Source organism: Oncorhynchus keta, chromosome 8 (genome assembly GCF_023373465.1).
Source record: "Oncorhynchus keta strain PuntledgeMale-10-30-2019 chromosome 8, Oket_V2, whole genome shotgun sequence".
Classification (NCBI taxonomy): domain Eukaryota; kingdom Metazoa; phylum Chordata; class Actinopteri; order Salmoniformes; family Salmonidae; genus Oncorhynchus; species Oncorhynchus keta.
Genome location: NC_068428.1, coordinates 45,961,299 through 45,985,169, shown reverse-complemented (window position 1 = coordinate 45,985,169; position 23,871 = coordinate 45,961,299). Strand labels below are relative to the sequence as shown.

The 23,871-nt window shown below is 38.4% G+C and overlaps 1 protein-coding gene and 1 long non-coding RNA gene across 4 annotated transcripts in view; both read right to left on the bottom strand.

The window, feature by feature from the left end:
* LOC118378899 (sorting nexin-17) overlaps positions 1-23,871 on the bottom strand; it is a 118,950-nt gene that overhangs the window by 36,961 nt on the left and 58,118 nt on the right. For all 3 annotated transcript variants that reach the window (XM_052524568.1, XM_052524566.1, XM_052524567.1), the window contains one exon: positions 20,441-20,528. In XM_052524568.1, coding sequence (XP_052380528.1) covers positions 20,441-20,528 — 88 coding nt within the window. The remainder of the gene's footprint in view (positions 1-20,440; positions 20,529-23,871) is intronic.
* On the bottom strand, positions 2,310-14,126 carry LOC127931512 (uncharacterized). Its single transcript, XR_008141521.1, has 3 exons — positions 13,986-14,126; positions 13,578-13,645; positions 2,310-2,512 (listed from the first exon to the last, which is right to left on the bottom strand). It is a non-coding gene; the product is annotated as an uncharacterized LOC127931512 (long non-coding RNA).

Here is a 23,871-nt window from a genome sequence, read left to right as displayed (position 1 = left end):
AGGGTAAAGTGACTAGTCATCAGGATAGATAATAATGAGGTATTTGAGGTAGATATGTACATGAAGGCAGGGTAAAGTGACTAGACATCAGGATAGATAATAATAAGGTATTAGAGGTAGATATGTACATGAAGGCAGGGTAAAGTGACTAGGCATCAGGATAGATAATAATAAGGTATTTGAGGTAGATATGTACATGAAGGCAGGGTAAAGTGACCTGGCATCAGGATAGATAATAATAAGGTATTTGAGGTAGATATGTACATGAAGGCAGGGTAAAGAGACTAGACATTAGGATAGATAATAATAAGGTATTTGAGGTAGATATGTACATGAAGGCAGGGTAAAGTGACTAGACATCAGGATAGATAATAATAAGGTATTTGAGGTAGATATGTAGATGAAGGCAGGGTAAAGAGACTAGACATCAGGATAGATAATAATAAGGTATTTGAGGTAGATATGTAGATGAAGGCAGGGTAAAGTGACTAGTCATCAGGATAGATAATAATAAGGTATTTGAGGTAGATATGTACATGAAGGCAGGGTAAAGAGACTAGGCATCAGGATAGATAATAATAAGGTATGAGAGGTAGATATGTACATGAAGGCAGGGTAAAGTGACTAGGCATCAGGATAGATAATAATAAGGTATTTGAGGTAGATATGTACATGAAGGCAGGGTAAAGTGACTAGTCATCAGGATAGATAATAATGAGGTATTTGAGGTAGATATGTACATGAAGGCAGGGTAAAGTGACTAGACATCAGGATAGATAATAATAAGGTATTAGAGGTAGATATGTACATGAAGGCAGGGTAAAGTGACTAGGCATCAGGATAGATAATAATAAGGTATTTGAGGTAGATATGTACATGAAGGCAGGGTAAAGTGACCTGGCATCAGGATAGATAATAATAAGGTATTTGAGGTAGATATATACATGAAGGCAGGGTAAAGAGACTAGACATTAGGATAGATAATAATAAGGTATTTGAGGTAGATATGTACATGAAGGCAGGGTAAAGTGACTAGACATCAGGATAGATAATAATAAGGTATTTGAGGTAGATATGTAGATGAAGGCAGGGTAAAGAGACTAGACATCAGGATAGATAATAATAAGGTATTTGAGGTAGATATGTAGATGAAGGCAGGGTAAAGTGACTAGTCATCAGGATAGATAATAATAAGGTATTTGAGGTAGATATGTACATGAAGGCAGGGTAAAGAGACTAGGCATCAGGATAGATAATAATAAGGTATGAGAGGTAGATATGTACATGAAGGCAGGGTAAAGTGACATCAGGATAGATGATAATAAGGTATGAGAGGTAGATATGTACATGAAGGCAGGGTAAAGTGACTAGACATCAGGATAGATAATAATAAGGTATTTGAGGTAGATATGTACATGAAGGCAGGGTAGTGACTAGACATCAGGATAGATAATAATACGGTATTTGAGGTAGATATGTACATGAAGGTAAAGTATCTAGGCATCAGGATATATAATAATAAGGTATTTGAGGTAGATATGTACATGAAGGTAAAGTATCTAGGCATCAGGATATATAATAATAAGGTATTTGAGGTAGATATGTACATGAAGGCAGGGTAAAGTGACTAGACATCAGGATAGATAATAATAAGGTATTAGAGGTAGATATGTACATGAAGGCAGGGTAAAGTGACGAGGCATCAGGATAGATAATAATAAGGTATTTGAGGTAGATATGTACATGAAGGCAGGGTAAAGTGACTAGGCATCAGGATAGATAATAATAAGGTATTAGAGGTAGATATGTACATGAAGGCAGGGTAAAGTGACTAGGCATCAGGATAGATAATAATAAGGTATTTGAGGTAGATATGTACATGAAGGCAGGGTAAAGTGACCTGGCATCAGGATAGATAATAATAAGGTATTTGAGGTAGATATGTACATGAAGGCAGGGTAAAGTGACCTGGCATCAGGATAGATAATAATAAGGTATTTGAGGTAGATATGTACATGAAGGCAGGGTAAAGTGACTCGGCATCAGGATAGATAATAATAAGGTATTTGAGGTAGATATGTACATGAAGGCAGGGTAAAGTGACCTGGCATCAGGATAGATAATAATAAGGTATTTGAGGTAGATATGTACATGAAGGCAGGGTAAAGTGACCTGGCATCAGGATAGATAATAATAAGGTATTTGAGGTAGATATGTACATGAAGGCAGGGTAAAGTGACCTGGCATCAGGATAGATAATAATAAGGTACTTGAGGTAGATATGTACATGAAGGCAGGGTAAAGTGACCTGGCATCAGGATAGATAATAATAAGGTATTTGAGGTAGATATGTACATGAAGGCAGGGTAAAGTGACCTGGCATCAGGATAGATAATAATAAGGTATTTGAGGTAGATATGTACATGAAGGCAGGGTAAAGTGACTCGGCATCAGGATAGATAATAATAAGGTATTTGAGGTAGATATGTACATGAAGGCAGGGTAAAGTGACCTGGCATCAGGATAGATAATAATAAGGTATTTGAGGTAGATATGTACATGAAGGCAGGGTAAAGTGACCTGGCATCAGGATAGATAATAATAAGGTATTTGAGGTAGATATGTACATGAAGGCAGGGTAAAGTGACTAGACATCAGGATAGATAATAATAAGGTATTTGAGGTAGATATGTACATGAAGGCAGGGTAAAGTGACCTGGCATCAGGATAGATAATAATAAGGTATTTGAGGTAGATATGTACATGAAGGCAGGGTAAAGAGACTAGGCATCAGGATAGATAATAATAAGGTATGAGAGGTAGATATGTACATGAAGGCAGGGTAAAGTGACTAGGCATCAGGATAGATAATAATAAGGTATTTGAGGTAGATATGTACATGAAGGCAGGGTAAAGTGACTAGGCATCAGGGTAGATAATAATAAGGTATTAGAGGTAGATATGTACATGAAGGCAGGGTAAAGTGACTAGTCATCAGGATAGATAATAATGAGGTATTTGAGGTAGATATGTACATGAAGGCAGGGTAAAGTGACTAGACATCAGGATAGATAATAATAAGGTATTTGAGGTAGATATGTACATGAAGGCAGGGTAAAGTGACTAGACATCAGGATAGATAATAATAAGGTATTTGAGGTAGATATGTAGATGAAGGCAGGGTAAAGAGACTAGACATCAGGATAGATAATAATAAGGTATTTGAGGTAGATATGTAGATGAAGGCAGGGTAAAGTGACTAGTCATCAGGATAGATAATAATAAGGTATTTGAGGTAGATATGTACATGAAGGCAGGGTAAAGAGACTAGGCATCAGGATAGATAATAATAAGGTATGAGAGGTAGATATGTACATGAAGGCAGGGTAAAGTGACTAGGCATCAGGATAGATAATAATAAGGTATTAGAGGTAGATATGTACATGAAGGCAGGGTAAAGTGACCTGGCATCAGGATAGATAATAATAAGGTATTTGAGGTAGATATGTACATGAAGGCAGGGTAAAGTGACCTGGCATCAGGATAGATAATAATAAGGTATTTGAGGTAGATATGTACATGAAGGCAGGGTAAAGAGACTAGACATCAGGATAGATAATAATAAGGTATTTGAGGTAGATATGTACATGAAGGCAGGGTAAAGTGACCTGGCATCAGGATAGATAATAATAAGGTATTTGAGGTAGATATGTACATGAAGGCAGGGTAAAGAGACTAGACATCAGGATAGACAATAATAAGGTATTTGAGGTAGATATGTACATGAAGGCAGGGTAAAGAGACTAGACATTAGGATAGATAATAATAAGGTATTTGAGGTAGATATGTACATGAAGGCAGGGTAAAGTGACTAGACATCAGGATAGATAATAATAAGGTATTTGAGGTAGATATGTAGATGAAGGCAGGGTAAAGAGACTAGACATCAGGATAGATAATAATAAGGTATTTGAGGTAGATATGTAGATGAAGGCAGGGTAAAGTGACTAGTCATCAGGATAGATAATAATAAGGTATTTGAGGTAGATATGTACATGAAGGCAGGGTAAAGAGACTAGGCATCAGGATAGATAATAATAAGGTATGAGAGGTAGATATGTACATGAAGGCAGGGTAAAGTGACTAGGCATCAGGATAGATAATAATAAGGTATTTGAGGTAGATATGTACATGAAGGCAGGGTAAAGTGACTAGGCATCAGGGTAGATAATAATAAGGTATTAGAGGTAGATATGTACATGAAGGCAGGGTAAAGTGACTAGTCATCACGATAGATAATAATGAGGTATTTGAGGTAGATATGTACATGAAGGCAGGGTAAAGTGACTAGACATCAGGATAGATAATAATAAGGTATTAGAGGTAGATATGTACATGAAGGCAGGGTAAAGTGACTAGGCATCAGGATAGATAATAATAAGGTATTTGAGGTAGATATGTACATGAAGGCAGGGTAAAGTGACCTGGCATCAGGATAGATAATAATAAGGTATTTGAGGTAGATATGTACATGAAGGCAGGGTAAAGAGACTAGACATTAGGATAGATAATAATAAGGTATTTGAGGTAGATATGTACATGAAGGCAGGGTAAAGTGACTAGACATCAGGATAGATAATAATAAGGTATTTGAGGTAGATATGTAGATGAAGGCAGGGTAAAGAGACTAGACATCAGGATAGATAATAATAAGGTATTTGAGGTAGATATGTAGATGAAGGCAGGGTAAAGTGACTAGTCATCAGGATAGATAATAATAAGGTATTTGAGGTAGATATGTACATGAAGGCAGGGTAAAGAGACTAGGCATCAGGATAGATAATAATAAGGTATGAGAGGTAGATATGTACATGAAGGCAGGGTAAAGTGACTAGGCATCAGGATAGATAATAATAAGGTATTTGAGGTAGATATGTACATGAAGGCAGGGTAAAGTGACTAGGCATCAGGGTAGATAATAATAAGGTATTAGAGGTAGATATGTACATGAAGGCAGGGTAAAGTGACTAGTCATCACGATAGATAATAATGAGGTATTTGAGGTAGATATGTACATGAAGGCAGGGTAAAGTGACTAGACATCAGGATAGATAATAATAAGGTATTAGAGGTAGATATGTACATGAAGGCAGGGTAAAGTGACTAGGCATCAGGATAGATAATAATAAGGTATTTGAGGTAGATATGTACATGAAGGCAGGGTAAAGTGACCTGGCATCAGGATAGATAATAATAAGGTATTTGAGGTAGATATGTACATGAAGGCAGGGTAAAGAGACTAGACATTAGGATAGATAATAATAAGGCATTTGAGGTAGATATGTACATGAAGGCAGGGTAAAGTGACTAGACATCAGGATAGATAACCATAAGGTATTTGAGGTAGATATGTAGATGAAGGCAGGGTAAAGAGACTAGACATCAGGATAGATAATAATAAGGTATTTGAGGTAGATATGTAGATGAAGGCAGGGTAAAGTGACTAGTCATCAGGATAGATAATAATAAGGTATTTGAGGTAGATATGTACATGAAGGCAGGGTAAAGAGACTAGGCATCAGGATAGATAATAATAAGGTATGAGAGGTAGATATGTACATGAAGGCAGGGTAAAGTGACTAGGCATCAGGATAGATAATAATAAGGTATTTGAGGTAGATATGTACATGAAGGCAGGGTAAAGTGACTAGTCATCAGGATAGATAATAATGAGGTATTTGAGGTAGATATGTACATGAAGGCAGGGTTGAGTGACTAGACATCAGGATAGATAATAATAAGGTATTAGAGGTAGATATGTACATGAAGGCAGGGTAAAGTGACTAGGCATCAGGATAGATAATAATAAGGTATTTGAGGTAGATATGTACATGAAGGCAGGGTAAAGTGACCTGGCATCAGGATAGATAATAATAAGGTATTTGAGGTAGATATATACATGAAGGCAGGGTAAAGAGACTAGACATTAGGATAGATAATAATAAGGTATTTGAGGTAGATATGTACATGAAGGCAGGGTAAAGTGACTAGTCATCAGGATAGATAATAATAAGGTATTTGAGGTAGATATGTACATGAAGGCAGGGTAAAGAGACTAGGCATCAGGATAGATAATAATAAGGTATGAGAGGTAGATATGTACATGAAGGCAGGGTAAAGTGACTAGGCATCAGGATAGATAATAATAAGGTATTAGAGGTAGATATGTACATGAAGGCAGGGTAAAGTGACCTGGCATCAGGATAGATAATAATAAGGTATTTGAGGTAGATATGTACATGAAGGCAGGGTAAAGTGACCTGGCATCAGGATAGATAATAATAAGGTATTTGAGGTAGATATGTACATGAAGGCAGGGTAAAGAGACTAGACATCAGGATAGATAATAATAAGGTATTTGAGGTAGATATGTACATGAAGGCAGGGTAAAGTGACCTGGCATCAGGATAGATAATAATAAGGTATTTGAGGTAGATATGTACATGAAGGCAGGGTAAAGAGACTAGACATCAGGATAGACAATAATAAGGTATTTGAGGTAGATATGTACATGAAGGCAGGGTAAAGAGACTAGACATTAGGATAGATAATAATAAGGTATTTGAGGTAGATATGTACATGAAGGCAGGGTAAAGTGACTAGACGTCAGGATAGATAATAATAAGGTATTTGAGGTAGATATGTAGATGAAGGCAGGGTAAAGAGACTAGACATCAGGATAGATAATAATAAGGTATTTGAGGTAGATATGTAGATGAAGGCAGGGTAAAGTGACTAGTCATCAGGATAGATAATAATAAGGTATTTGAGGTAGATATGTACATGAAGGCAGGGTAAAGAGACTAGGCATCAGGATAGATAATAATAAGGTATGAGAGGTAGATATGTACATGAAGGCAGGGTAAAGTGACTAGGCATCAGGATAGATAATAATAAGGTATTTGAGGTAGATATGTACATGAAGGCAGGGTAAAGTGACTAGGCATCAGGGTAGATAATAATAAGGTATTAGAGGTAGATATGTACATGAAGGCAGGGTAAAGTGACTAGTCATCACGATAGATAATAATAAGGTATTTGAGGTAGATATGTACATGAAGGCAGGGTAAAGTGACTAGACATCAGGATAGATAATAATAAGGTATTAGAGGTAGATATGTACATGAAGGCAGGGTAAAGTGACTAGGCATCAGGATAGATAATAATAAGGTATTTGAGGTAGATATGTACATGAAGGCAGGGTAAAGTGACCTGGCATCAGGATAGATAATAATAAGGTATTTGAGGTAGATATGTACATGAAGGCAGGGTAAAGAGACTAGACATTAGGATAGATAATAATAAGGTATTTGAGGTAGATATGTACATGAAGGCAGGGTAAAGTGACTAGACATCAGGATAGATAATAATAAGGTATTTGAGGTAGATATGTAGATGAAGGCAGGGTAAAGAGACTAGACATCAGGATAGATAATAATAAGGTATTTGAGGTAGATATGTAGATGAAGGCAGGGTAAAGTGACTAGTCATCAGGATAGATAATAATAAGGTATTTGAGGTAGATATGTACATGAAGGCAGGGTAAAGAGACTAGGCATCAGGATAGATAATAATAAGGTATGAGAGGTAGATATGTACATGAAGGCAGGGTAAAGTGACTAGGCATCAGGATAGATAATAATAAGGTATTTGAGGTAGATATGTACATGAAGGCAGGGTAAAGTGACTAGGCATCAGGGTAGATAATAATAAGGTATTAGAGGTAGATATGTACATGAAGGCAGGGTAAAGTGACTAGTCATCACGATAGATAATAATGAGGTATTTGAGGTAGATATGTACATGAAGGCAGGGTAAAGTGACTAGACATCAGGATAGATAATAATAAGGTATTAGAGGTAGATATGTACATGAAGGCAGGGTAAAGTGACTAGGCATCAGGATAGATAATAATAAGGTATTTGAGGTAGATATGTACATGAAGGCAGGGTAAAGTGACCTGGCATCAGGATAGATAATAATAAGGTATTTGAGGTAGATATGTACATGAAGGCAGGGTAAAGAGACTAGACATTAGGATAGATAATAATAAGGTATTTGAGGTAGATATGTACATGAAGGCAGGGTAAAGTGACTAGACATCAGGATAGATAATAATAAGGTATTTGAGGTAGATATGTAGATGAAGGCAGGGTAAAGAGACTAGACATCAGGATAGATAATAATAAGGTATTTGAGGTAGATATGTAGATGAAGGCAGGGTAAAGTGACTAGTCATCAGGATAGATAATAATAAGGTATTTGAGGTAGATATGTACATGAAGGCAGGGTAAAGAGACTAGGCATCAGGATAGATAATAATAAGGTATGAGAGGTAGATATGTACATGAAGGCAGGGTAAAGTGACTAGGCATCAGGATAGATAATAATAAGGTATTTGAGGTAGATATGTACATGAAGGCAGGGTAAAGTGACTAGTCATCAGGATAGATAATAATGAGGTATTTGAGGTAGATATGTACATGAAGGCAGGGTTGAGTGACTAGACATCAGGATAGATAATAATAAGGTATTAGAGGTAGATATGTACATGAAGGCAGGGTAAAGTGACTAGGCATCAGGATAGATAATAATAAGGTATTTGAGGTAGATATGTACATGAAGGCAGGGTAAAGTGACCTGGCATCAGGATAGATAATAATAAGGTATTTGAGGTAGATATATACATGAAGGCAGGGTAAAGAGACTAGACATTAGGATAGATAATAATAAGGTATTTGAGGTAGATATGTACATGAAGGCAGGGTAAAGTGACTAGACATCAGGATAGATAATAATAAGGTATTTGAGGTAGATATGTAGATGAAGGCAGGGTAAAGAGACTAGACATCAGGATAGATAATAATAAGGTATTTGAGGTAGATATGTAGATGAAGGCAGGGTAAAGTGACTAGTCATCAGGATAGATAATAATAAGGTATTTGAGGTAGATATGTACATGAAGGCAGGGCAAAGAGACTAGGCATCAGGATAGATAATAATAAGGTATGAGAGGTAGATATGTACATGAAGGCAGGGTAAAGTGACTAGACATCAGGATAGATAATAATAAGGTATTTGAGGTAGATATGTAGATGAAGGCAGGGTAAAGAGACTAGACATCAGGATAGATAATAATAAGGTATTTGAGGTAGATATGTAGATGAAGGCAGGGTAAAGTGACTAGTCATCAGGATAGATAATAATAAGGTATTTGAGGTAGATATGTACATGAAGGCAGGGTAAAGAGACTAGGCATCAGGATAGATAATAATAAGGTATGAGAGGTAGATATGTACATGAAGGCAGGGTAAAGTGACTAGGCATCAGGATAGATAATAATAAGGTATTTGAGGTAGATATGTACATGAAGGCAGGGTAAAGTGACTAGTCATCAGGATAGATAATAATGAGGTATTTGAGGTAGATATGTACATGAAGGCAGGGTTGAGTGACTAGACATCAGGATAGATAATAATAAGGTATTAGAGGTAGATATGTACATGAAGGCAGGGTAAAGTGACTAGGCATCAGGATAGATAATAATAAGGTATTTGAGGTAGATATGTACATGAAGGCAGGGTAAAGTGACCTGGCATCAGGATAGATAATAATAAGGTATTTGAGGTAGATATATACATGAAGGCAGGGTAAAGAGACTAGACATTAGGATAGATAATAATAAGGTATTTGAGGTAGATATGTACATGAAGGCAGGGTAAAGTGACTAGTCATCAGGATAGATAATAATAAGGTATTTGAGGTAGATATGTACATGAAGGCAGGGTAAAGAGACTAGGCATCAGGATAGATAATAATAAGGTATGAGAGGTAGATATGTACATGAAGGCAGGGTAAAGTGACTAGGCATCAGGATAGATAATAATAAGGTATTAGAGGTAGATATGTACATGAAGGCAGGGTAAAGTGACCTGGCATCAGGATAGATAATAATAAGGTATTTGAGGTAGATATGTACATGAAGGCAGGGTAAAGTGACCTGGCATCAGGATAGATAATAATAAGGTATTTGAGGTAGATATGTACATGAAGGCAGGGTAAAGAGACTAGACATCAGGATAGATAATAATAAGGTATTTGAGGTAGATATGTACATGAAGGCAGGGTAAAGTGACCTGGCATCAGGATAGATAATAATAAGGTATTTGAGGTAGATATGTACATGAAGGCAGGGTAAAGAGACTAGACATCAGGATAGACAATAATAAGGTATTTGAGGTAGATATGTACATGAAGGCAGGGTAAAGAGACTAGACATTAGGATAGATAATAATAAGGTATTTGAGGTAGATATGTACATGAAGGCAGGGTAAAGAGACTAGACATCAGGATAGATAATAATAAGGTATTTGAGGTAGATATGTAGATGAAGGCAGGGTAAAGAGACTAGACATCAGGATAGATAATAATAAGGTATTTGAGGTAGATATGTAGATGAAGGCAGGGTAAAGTGACTAGTCATCAGGATAGATAATAATAAGGTATTTGAGGTAGATATGTACATGAAGGCAGGGTAAAGAGACTAGGCATCAGGATAGATAATAATAAGGTATGAGAGGTAGATATGTACATGAAGGCAGGGTAAAGTGACTAGCATCAGGATAGATAATAATAAGGTATTTGAGGTAGATATGTACATGAAGGCAGGGTAAAGTGACTAGGCATCAGGGTAGATAATAATAAGGTATTAGAGGTAGATATGTACATGAAGGCAGGGTAAAGTGACTAGTCATCACGATAGATAATAATGAGGTATTTGAGGTAGATATGTACATGAAGGCAGGGTAAAGTGACTAGACATCAGGATAGATAATAATAAGGTATTAGAGGTAGATATGTACATGAAGGCAGGGTAAAGTGACTAGGCATCAGGATAGATAATAATAAGGTATTTGAGGTAGATATGTACATGAAGGCAGGGTAAAGTGACCTGGCATCAGGATAGATAATAATAAGGTATTTGAGGTAGATATGTACATGAAGGCAGGGTAAAGAGACTAGACATTAGGATAGATAATAATAAGGTATTTGAGGTAGATATGTACATGAAGGCAGGGTAAAGTGACTAGACATCAGGATAGATAATAATAAGGTATTTGAGGTAGATATGTAGATGAAGGCAGGGTAAAGAGACTAGACATCAGGATAGATAATAATAAGGTATTTGAGGTAGATATGTAGATGAAGGCAGGGTAAAGTGACTAGTCATCAGGATAGATAATAATAAGGTATTTGAGGTAGATATGTACATGAAGGCAGGGTAAAGAGACTAGGCATCAGGATAGATAATAATAAGGTATGAGAGGTAGATATGTACATGAAGGCAGGGTAAAGTGACTAGGCATCAGGATAGATAATAATAAGGTATTTGAGGTAGATATGTACATGAAGGCAGGGTAAAGTGACTAGGCATCAGGGTAGATAATAATAAGGTATTAGAGGTAGATATGTACATGAAGGCAGGGTAAAGTGACTAGTCATCACGATAGATAATAATGAGGTATTTGAGGTAGATATGTACATGAAGGCAGGGTAAAGTGACTAGACATCAGGATAGATAATAATAAGGTATTAGAGGTAGATATGTACATGAAGGCAGGGGTAAAGTGACTAGGCATCAGGATAGATAATAATAAGGTATTTGAGGTAGATATGTACATGAAGGCAGGGTAAAGTGACCTGGCATCAGGATAGATAATAATAAGGTATTTGAGGTAGATATGTACATGAAGGCAGGGTAAAGAGACTAGACATTAGGATAGATAATAATAAGGTATTTGAGGTAGATATGTACATGAAGGCAGGGTAAAGTGACTAGACATCAGGATAGATAATAATAAGGTATTTGAGGTAGATATGTAGATGAAGGCAGGGTAAAGAGACTAGACATCAGGATAGATAATAATAAGGTATTTGAGGTAGATATGTAGATGAAGGCAGGGTAAAGTGACTAGTCATCAGGATAGATAATAATAAGGTATTTGAGGTAGATATGTACATGAAGGCAGGGTAAAGAGACTAGGCATCAGGATAGATAATAATAAGGTATGAGAGGTAGATATGTACATGAAGGCAGGGTAAAGTGACTAGGCATCAGGATAGATAATAATAAGGTATTTGAGGTAGATATGTACATGAAGGCAGGGTAAAGTGACTAGTCATCAGGATAGATAATAATGAGGTATTTGAGGTAGATATGTACATGAAGGCAGGGTTGAGTGACTAGACATCAGGATAGATAATAATAAGGTATTAGAGGTAGATATGTACATGAAGGCAGGGTAAAGTGACTAGGCATCAGGATAGATAATAATAAGGTATTTGAGGTAGATATGTACATGAAGGCAGGGTAAAGTGACCTGGCATCAGGATAGATAATAATAAGGTATTTGAGGTAGATATATACATGAAGGCAGGGTAAAGAGACTAGACATTAGGATAGATAATAATAAGGTATTTGAGGTAGATATGTACATGAAGGCAGGGTAAAGTGACTAGACATCAGGATAGATAATAATAAGGTATTTGAGGTAGATATGTAGATGAAGGCAGGGTAAAGAGACTAGACATCAGGATAGATAATAATAAGGTATTTGAGGTAGATATGTAGATGAAGGCAGGGTAAAGTGACTAGTCATCAGGATAGATAATAATAAGGTATTTGAGGTAGATATGTACATGAAGGCAGGGTAAAGAGACTAGGCATCAGGATAGATAATAATAAGGTATGAGAGGTAGATATGTACATGAAGGCAGGGTAAAGTGACATCAGGATAGATGATAATAAGGTATGAGAGGTAGATATGTACATGAAGGCAGGGTAAAGAGACATCAGGATAGATGATAATAAGGTATTTGAGGTAGATATGTACATGAAGGCAGGGTAAAGTGACTAGGCATCAGGATAGACCATAATAAGGTATTTGAGGTAGATATGTACATGAAGGCAGGGTAAAGTGACTAGGCATCAGGATAGACCATAATAAGGTATTTGAGGTAGATATGTACATGAAGGCAGGGTAAAGTGACTAGGCATCAGGATAGATAATAATAAGGTATTTGAGGTAGATATGTACATGAAGGCAGGGTAAAGTGACTAGACATCAGGATAGATAATAATAAGGTATTTGAGGTAGATATGTACATGAAGGCAGGGTAAAGTGACTAGGCATCAGGATAGATAATAATAAGGTATTTGAGGTAGATATGTACATGAAGGCAGGGTAAAGTGACTAGGCATCAGGATAGATATTAATAAGATAGATATGTACATGAAGGCAGGGTAAAGTGACTAGGCATCAGGATAGATAATAATAAGGTATTTGAGGTAGATATGTACATGAAGGCAGGGTAAAGTGACCTGGCATCAGGATAGATAATAATAAGGTATTTGAGGTAGATATGTACATGAAGGCAGGGTAAAGTGACCTGGCATCAGGATAGATAATAATAAGGTATTTGAGGTAGATATGTACATGAAGGCAGGGTAAAGTGACTCGGCATCAGGATAGATAATAATAAGGTATTTGAGGTAGATATGTACATGAAGGCAGGGTAAAGTGACCTGGCATCAGGATAGATAATAATAAGGTATTTGAGGTAGATATGTACATGAAGGCAGGGTAAAGTGACCTGGCATCAGGATAGATAATAATAAGGTATTTGAGGTAGATATGTACATGAAGGCAGGGTAAAGTGACCTGGCATCAGGATAGATAATAATAAGGTATTTGAGGTAGATATGTACATGAAGGCAGGGTAAAGTGACCTGGCATCAGGATAGATAATAATAAGGTATTTGAGGTAGATATGTACATGAAGGCAGGGTAAAGTGACCTGGCATCAGGATAGATAATAATAAGGTATTTGAGGTAGATATGTACATGAAGGCAGGGTAAAGTGACTCGGCATCAGGATAGATAATAATAAGGTATTTGAGGTAGATATGTACATGAAGGCAGGGTAAAGTGACCTGGCATCAGGATAGATAATAATAAGGTATTTGAGGTAGATATGTACATGAAGGCAGGGTAAAGTGACCTGGCATCAGGATAGATAATAATAAGGTATTTGAGGTAGATATGTACATGAAGGCAGGGTAAAGAGACTAGACATCAGGATAGATAATAATAAGGTATTTGAGGTAGATATGTACATGAAGGCAGGGTAAAGTGACCTGGCATCAGGATAGATAATAATAAGGTATTTGAGGTAGATATGTACATGAAGGCAGGGTAAAGAGACTAGACATCAGGATAGATAATAATAAGGTATTTGAGGTAGATATGTACATGAAGGCAGGGTAAAGAGACTAGACATTAGGATAGATAATAATAAGGTATTTGAGGTAGATATGTACATGAAGGCAGGGTAAAGTGACTAGACATCAGGATAGATAATAATAAGGTATTTGAGGTAGATATGTAGATGAAGGCAGGGTAAAGAGACTAGACATCAGGATAGATAATAATAAGGTATTTGAGGTAGATATGTAGATGAAGGCAGGGTAAAGTGACTAGTCATCAGGATAGATAATAATAAGGTATTTGAGGTAGATATGTACATGAAGGCAGGGTAAAGAGACTAGGCATCAGGATAGATAATAATAAGGTATGAGAGGTAGATATGTACATGAAGGCAGGGTAAAGTGACTAGGCATCAGGGTAGATAATAATAAGGTATTTGAGGTAGATATGTACATGAAGGCAGGGTAAAGTGACTAGGCATCAGGGTAGATAATAATAAGGTATTAGAGGTAGATATGTACATGAAGGCAGGGTAAAGTGACTAGTCATCAGGATAGATAATAATGAGGTATTTGAGGTAGATATGTACATGAAGGCAGGGTAAAGTGACTAGACATCAGGATAGATAATAATAAGGTATTAGAGGTAGATATGTACATGAAGGCAGGGTAAAGTGACTAGGCATCAGGATAGATAATAATAAGGTATTTGAGGTAGATATGTACATGAAGGCAGGGTAAAGTGACCTGGCATCAGGATAGATAATAATAAGGTATTTGAGGTAGATATGTACATGAAGGCAGGGTAAAGAGACTAGACATTAGGATAGATAATAATAAGGTATTTGAGGTAGATATGTACATGAAGGCAGGGTAAAGTGACTAGACATCAGGATAGATAATAATAAGGTATTTGAGGTAGATATGTAGATGAAGGCAGGGTAAAGAGACTAGACATCAGGATAGATAATAATAAGGTATTTGAGGTAGATATGTAGATGAAGGCAGGGTAAAGTGACTAGTCATCAGGATAGATAATAATAAGGTATTTGAGGTAGATATGTACATGAAGGCAGGGTAAAGAGACTAGGCATCAGGATAGATAATAATAAGGTATGAGAGGTAGATATGTACATGAAGGCAGGGTAAAGTGACATCAGGATAGATGATAATAAGGTATGAGAGGTAGATATGTACATGAAGGCAGGGTAAAGAGACATCAGGATAGATGATAATAAGGTATGAGAGGTAGATATGTACATGAAGGCAGGGTAAAGTGACCAGGCATCAGGATAGATAATAATAAGGTATTAGAGGTAGATATGTACATGAAGGCAGGGTAAAGTGACTAGACATCAGGATAGATAATAATAAGGTATTTGAGGTAGATATGTACATGAAGGCAGGGTAAAGTGACTAGGCATCAGGATAGACAATAAATAAGGTATTTGAGGTAGATATGTACATGAAGGCAGGGTAAAGTGACTAGGCATCAGGATAGATGATAATAAGGTATTTGAGGTAGATATGTACATGAAGGCAGGGTAAAGAGACCAGGCATCAGGATAGATAATAATAAGGTATTAGAGGTAGATATGTACATGAAGGCAGGGTAAAGTGACCTGGCATCAGGATAGATAATAATAAGGTATTAGAGGTAGATATGTACATGAAGGCAGGGTAAAGTGACCTGGCATCAGGATAGATAATAATAAGGTATTAGAGGTAGATATGTACATGAAGGCAGGGTGAAGTGACCTGGCATCAGGATAGATAATAATAAGGTATTTGAGGTAGATATGTACATGAAGGCAGGGTAAAGTGACTAGGCATCAGGATAGATAATAATAAGGTATTAGAGGTAGATATGTACATGAAGGCAGGGTAAAGAGACCTGGCATCAGGATAATAATAATAAGGTATTTGAGGTAGATATGTACATGAAGGCAGGGTAAAGAGACCAGGCATCAGGATAGATAATAATAAGGTATTTGAGGTAGATATGTACATGAAGGCAGGGTAAAGTGACATCAGGATAGATGATAATAAGGTATTTGAGGTAGATATGTACATGAAGGCAGGGTAAAGTGACTAGACATCAGGATAGATAATAATAAGGTATTTGAGGTAGATATGTACATGAAGGCAGGGTAAAGTGACTAGACATCAGGATAGATAATAATAAGGTATTTGAGGTAGATATGTACATGAAGGCAGGGTAAAGAGACCAGGCATCAGGATAGATAATAATAAGGTATTTGAGGTAGATATGTACATGAAGGCAGGGTAAAGTGACCAGGCATCAGGATAGATAATAATAAGGTATTTGAGGTAGATATGTACATGAAGGCAGGGTAAAGTGACATCAGGATAGATAATAATAAGGTATTTGAGGTAGATATGTACATGAAGGCAGGGTAAAGAGACCAGGCATCAGGATAGATAATAATAAGGTATTTGAGGTAGATATGTACATGAAGGCAGGGTAAAGTGACATCAGGATAGATAATAATAAGGTATTTGAGGTAGATATGAACATGAAGGCAGGGTAAAGTGACTAGTCATCAGGATAGATAATAATAAGGTATTTGAGGTAGATATGTACATGAAGGCAGGGTAAAGAGACCAGGCATCAGGATAGATAATAATAAGGTATTTGAGGTAGATATGTACATGAAGGCAGGGTAAAGAGACCAGGCATCAGGATAGATAATAATAAGGTATTTGAGGTAGATATGTACATGAAGGCAGGGTAAAGTGACCAGGCATCAGGATAGATAATAATAAGGTATTAGAGGTAGATATGTACATGAAGGCAGGGTAAAGTGACCAGGCATCAGGATAGATAATAATAAGGTATTTGAGGTAGATATGTACATGAAGGCAGGGTAAAGTGACTAGGCATCAGGATAGATAATAATAAGGTATTGGAGGTAGATATGTACATGAAGGCAGGGTAAAGTGACTAGACATCAGGATAGATAATAATAAGGTATTGGAGGTAGATATGTACATGAAGGCAGGGTAACGTGACTAGACATCAGGATAGATAATAATAAGGTATTGGAGGTAGATATGTACATGAAGGCAGGGTAAAGTGACTAGACATCAGGATAGATAATAATAAGGTATTGGAGGTAGATATGTACATGAAGGCAGGGTAACGTGACTAGACATCAGGATAGATAATAATAAGGTATTAGAGGTAGATATGTACATGAAGGCAGGGTAAAGTGACTAGGCATCAGGATAGATAATAATAAGGTATTAGAGGTAGATATGAACATGAAGGCAGGGTAAAGTGACATCAGGATAGATAATAATAAGGTATTAGAGGTAGATATGTACATGAAGGCAGGGTAAAGAGACTAGACATCAGGATAGATAATAATAAGGTATTAGAGGTAGATATGAACATGAAGGCAGGGTAAAGAGACATCAGGATAGATAATAATAAGGTATTAGAGGTAGATATGTACATGAAGGCAGGGTAACGTGACTCGACATCAGGATAGATAATAATAAGGTATTTGATGTAGATATGCACATGAAGGCAGGGTAAAGTGACTCGGCATCAGGATAGATCATAATGAGGTATTAGAGGTAGATATGTACATGAAGGCAGGGTAACGTGACTAGACATCAGGATAGATAATAATGAGGTATTAGAGGTAGATATGTACATGAAGGCAGGGTAAAGTGACTAGACATCAGGATAGATCATAATGAGGTATTTGAGGTAGATAAGTACATGAAGGCAGGGTAAAGTGACTAGGCATCAGGATAGATCATAATGAGGTATTAGAGGTAGATATGTACATGAATGCAGGGTAAAGTGACTCGGCATCAGGATAGATCATAATGAGGTATTTGAGGTAGATATGTACATGAAGGCAGGGTAACGTGACTAGACATCAGGATAGATCATAATGAGGTATTAGAGGTAGATATGTACATGAAGGCAGGGTAACGTGAGTCGGCATCAGGATAGATCATAATGAGGTATTTGAGGTAGATATGTACATGAAGGCAGGGTAACGTGAGTCGGCATCAGGATAGATCATAATGAGGTATTTGAGGTAGATATGTACATGAAGGCAGGGTAAAGTGACTAGACATCAGGATAGATCATAATGAGGTATTAGAGGTAGATATGTACATGAAGGCAGGGTAACGTGAGTCGACATCAGGATAGATCATAATGAGGTATTAGAGGTAGATATGTACATGAAGGCAGGGTAAAGTGACTAGGCATCAGGATAGATAATAATAAGGTATTAGAGATAGATATGTACATGAAGGCAGGGTAAAGTGACTAGACATCAGGATAGATAATAATAAGGTATTAGAGATAGATATGTACATGAAGGCAGGGTAAAGTGACTAGACATCAGGATAGATAATAATAAGGTATTAGAGATAGATATGTACATGAAGGCAGGGTAAAGTGACTAGACATCAGGATAGATAATAATAAGGTATTTGAGGTAGATATGAACATGAAGGCAGGGTAAAGAGACTAGACATCAGGATAGATAATAATAAGGTATTAGAGATAGATATGTACATGAAGGCAGGGTAAAGTGACTAGACATCAGGATAGATAATAATAAGGTATTAGAGATAGATATGTACATGAAGGCAGGGTAAAGTGACTAGACATCAGGATAGATAATAATAAGGTATTAGAGGTAGATATGTACATGAAGGCAGGGTAAAGAGACCAGACATCAGGATAGATAATAATAAGGTATTTGAGGTAGATATGTACATGAAGGCAGGGTAAAGAGACATCAGGATAGATAATAATAAGGTATTTGAGGTAGATATGTACATGAAGGCAGGGTAAAGTGACATCAGGATAGATAATAATAAGAGTAAAATAAAGAGCAGAGTAGCAGCAGCATATGATGAGTGAAAGTGTCTGTGTTGTGTCGTTATGCATGTTATGAGTGTGCATAGTGATGAGTCAGGAGAGAGAGAAAGAATGAGAGCGTGTGAGAGAGAGAATGAGAGAGCCAAAGCGAGAGGGGGGAGATCAAAGAGAAGCAGAGCGAGACGGAGGAAGTTGACACAAGACAGGTGCTAAAAGTCGAGGAGGGAGAGAAGTTATCAGGTCTCAGACTGCAGACAGAGAAACCTCACGTCACTAACACACATGGTCGCCCGAGGACCAGACTTCAGGTCTCAGACTGCAGACAGAGAAACCTCACGTCACTAACACACATGGTCGCCAGAGGACCAGACTTCAGGTCTCAGACTGCAGACAGAGAAACCTCAGACTTCGCCAGAGACCAGACTTCAGACTGCAGACAGAGAAACCTCACGTCACTAACACACATGGTCGCCAGAGGACCAGACTTCAGGTCTCAGACTGCAGACAGAGAAACCTCACGTCACTAACACACATGGTCGCCAGAGGACCAGACTTCAGGTCTCAGACTGCAGACAGAGAAACCTCACGTCACTAACACACATGGTCGCCAGAGGACCAGACTTCAGGTCTCAGACTGCAGACAGAGAAACCTCACGTCACTAACACACATGGTCGCCAGAGGACCAGACTTCAGGTCTCAGACTGCAGACAGAGAAACCTCACGTCACTAACACACATGGTCGCCAGAGGACCAGACTTCCTTCAAGTATTTTTGTTGTTGTTGCTCATGATAAAACTTTTCGCTCTTCAGTCAATCTGTTATATGTCTCTCTGTACCAGATGGCTTCACTTTATATAAACCAGCTGGACTCATACGGGGACAACTCAGGATACCCAAGTGTCTGGGGAGGTCACAAGTACAGTACTGGTGACATCTCTCGGTAAGGTTCGTGGTGTAGTCAAACGGTTTCACGAGATCATCTATGGGAAGAGATTATGTAGCTAGATTAGAGAATCCAGACTGGTCCTCACTTGTCAGCACTTGGAAGGAGAGAAACCTTGTAACAGTTGCTTCTTCCTAAAACGAGCCGAGTGGTTGACATTTGTTGAGTATCTTTGTTGTATTTAACTGCCAGCTATTCAATCCAAGTGACTGTAGTTCTGATTGGAGCTGCATATCTAGACAAGTAGTTAGAACATGACAATCAACATGTAGAGAGGTAGAGGAGTAGAGATACCTTTTCCGCAGGATGATGTGGAACTCTGAGCTTCGTAAGCTGGTGACTGATACGTATGGTAACTCAAACTCCTGCAGCTTCCTCACAACTGGAGAGAGAGAGAGAGAGAGAGAGATGAGGACAGTCCATTTTGGACAGAACCCAGCAGGGTCCATCTGGACAGAACCCAGCAGGGTCCATCTGGACAGAACCCAGCAGGGTCCATCTGGACAGAACCCAGCAGGGTCCATCTGGACAGAACCCAGCAGGGTCCATCTGGACAGAACCCAGCAGGGTCCATCTGGACAGAACACAGCAGGGTCTATCTGGACACAACACAGCAGGGTCCATCTGGACAGAACCCAGCAGGGTCCATCTGGACAGAACACAGCAGGGTCCATCTGGACAGAACACAGCAGGGTCTATCTGGACAGAACCCAGCAGGGTCCATCTGGACAGAACCCAGCAGGGTCCATCTGGACAGAACATAGCAGGGTCCATCTGGACAGAACCACCACTAACTTTTATAGGCCTATTTCTATTGCACCCTGTTTATCAAAAGTGTTGGAAAAACTTGTCCATAATCAACTGACTGGCTTTCTTGATGTCTATAGTATTCTCTCTGGTATGTAATCTGTTTTCCACTCAGGTTATGGATGTGTCACTGCAACCTTAAAGGTCCTCAATGATGTCACCATTCCCCTTGATTCTAAGCAATGTTGTTCTGCTATTTTTATTGACTTGGCCAAAGCTTTTGATACGGTAGACCATTCCATTCTTGTGGGCCGGCTAAGGAGTATTGGTGTCTCGGAGGGGTCTTTGGCCTGGTTTGCTAACTACCTCTCTCAAAGAGTGTAGTGCATAAAGTCAGAACACCTGCTGTCTCAGCCACTGCCTGACACCAAGGGAGTACCCCAAGGCTCGATCCTAGGCCCCACATGCTGGCACCACCCTCGGATTTTGTGTTAAATGCTCTACAACGAAGCTTTCATAGTGTCTATCAAGCTTTATCTGCCCTTAGCCTTGTTCTTAACACCTTCAAAACAAAGGTCATGTGGTTTGGTAAGAAGAATGCCCCTCCCCCCACAGGTGTGATTACTATCTCTGAGGGTTTAGAGCTTGAGTTAGTCACCTCATACAAGTACTTGGGAGTATGGCTAGACGATACACTGTCCTTCTCTCAGCACATATCAAAGCTACAGGATAAGGTTAAATCTAGAGTTGGTTTCCTCTATCGTAATCGCTCCTCTTTCACCCCAGCTGCCAAACTAACTCTGATTCAGATGACCATCCTGGTTACGGAGACGTAATTTATAGATCGGCAGGTAAAGGGGGCTCTCGAGCAGCTAGAGCTGCAACAAACACTCAAACTGGACAGTTTTATCTCCATCTCTTCATTCAAAGACTCAATCATGGACACTGACAGTTGTGGCTGCTTTGCGTGACATATTGTATCCATCCACCTGACAGGTGTGACATGTCAAGAAGCTGATTAAACAGCATGATTATTACACAGGTGCACCTTGTGCTGGGGGCAATAAAAGGCCACTAAAATGTGCAGTTTTGTCACAACACAATGCCACAGATGTCTCAAGTTTTGCGGGAGCATGCAATTGGCATGCTGACTGCAGGAATATCCACCAAAGTGGTTGCCAGAGAATTTAATGTTAATTTCTCCTCCAACGTAATTTTAGAGAATTTGGCAGTACGTCCAACTGGCCTCACAACTGCAGACCATGTGTATGGCGTCGTGTGCGAGCGGTTTGCTGATAACATTGAACATAGTGCCCCACGGTGGGGTTATGGTATGGGCAGGCATAAGCTACGGACAACAAACACAATTGCATTTTATCAATGTCAATTTCAATGCACAGAGATACCGTGACGAGATCCTGAGGCCCATTGTCGTGCCATTCATCTGCCGCCATCACCTCATGTTTCAGCATGATAATCCTTCTGTAGCTCAGTTGGTAGAGCATGGCGCTTGTAACGCCAGGGTAGTGGGTTCGATTCCCGGGACCACCCATACGTAGAATGTATGCACACATGCACACATGACTGTAAGTCGCTTTGGATAAAAGCGTCTGCTAAATGGCATATATTATTATTATTATTATTATTATAATGTACAGCCTCAGTCGCAAGGATCTGTACACAATTCCTGGAAGCTGAAAATGTCCCAGTTCTTCAATGGCCTGCATACTCCCCAGACATGTCACCCATTGAGCATGTGTGGGATGCTCTGGATCGACAGCGTGTTCCAGTTTCCGCCAATATCCAGCAACTTCACACAGCCATTGAAGAGGAGTGGAACAACATTCCACAGGCCACAATCAACAGACTGATCAACTCTATGTGAAGGAGATGTGTCGTTCTGCTTGAGGTAAATGGTGGTCACACCAGATACTGACTGGTTTTCTGACCCACAACTCCTACCTTTTTATGATGATATCTATGACCAACAGATATCTGTATTCCCAGTCATGTGAAATCCATAGATTAGGGCCAATTAACTGATTTCCTTATATGAACTTTAACTCACTAAAATGAGTTGAAATTGTTGCATATTGCATTTATACTTCTGTCCAACATAGATGGACAGACAAAGCTATATTTTACAGAGGTTCAATCTAGTCCATAGGGGAACTTCAGTTGACTCCCGAATTGTTTCCTCATTGTTTTAGCTAGCCTACAGGAGGAAAACATGCTAACTACACACACAGACCGTCACTCCTCCTCCAGGGAGAGTTATTGGTTTTCTCTCATGTCTATCACAAAACATCCTCCTAGCCAGCTAGAACAATTTTGTGCTAATCACAAGTTACCACTGCCACAAAGTCACGTCTGGGTAAACCCTACCTATATTTCTACAATTTCTCTTCTTAAAATCTGTGTGTAGACCCTAAACTTGAATGAAGACCAATAAGTTCATTTTTGTTTTCATTACTTTTACAATAAACAATTATTTTCACTTTGTGGCTGTGGTAACTAGTGACATCCCAAATGGCACCCTATTCCCTATTTAGTGCACTACTTTTGACCAGGACCCATAGGGTAGTGTGAGTATGTAGGGGATATACACGGAGTGTTCAAAACATTAAGAACACCTGCTCATTCCATGACATCGTCTGACCAGGTGAAAGATATGATCCCTTATTGATGTCTCTTGTTAAATCCAATTCAAATCAGTGTAGATGAAGGGGAGGAGACGGGTTAAAGAAGGATGTTTAAGCCTCAAGACAAGTGAGACATGGATTGTGTTTGTGTGCCATTCAGAAGGTGAATGGCCAAGGCAAAATATTTAAGTGCCTTTGAACGGGGTATGGTAGTAGGTGGTAGTATGGTATGGTAGTAGGTGGTAGTATGGTAGTAGGTGGTAGTATGTTATGATAGTAGGTGGTAGTATGATAGTAGGTGGTAGTATGGTATGATAGTAGGTGGTAGTATGATAG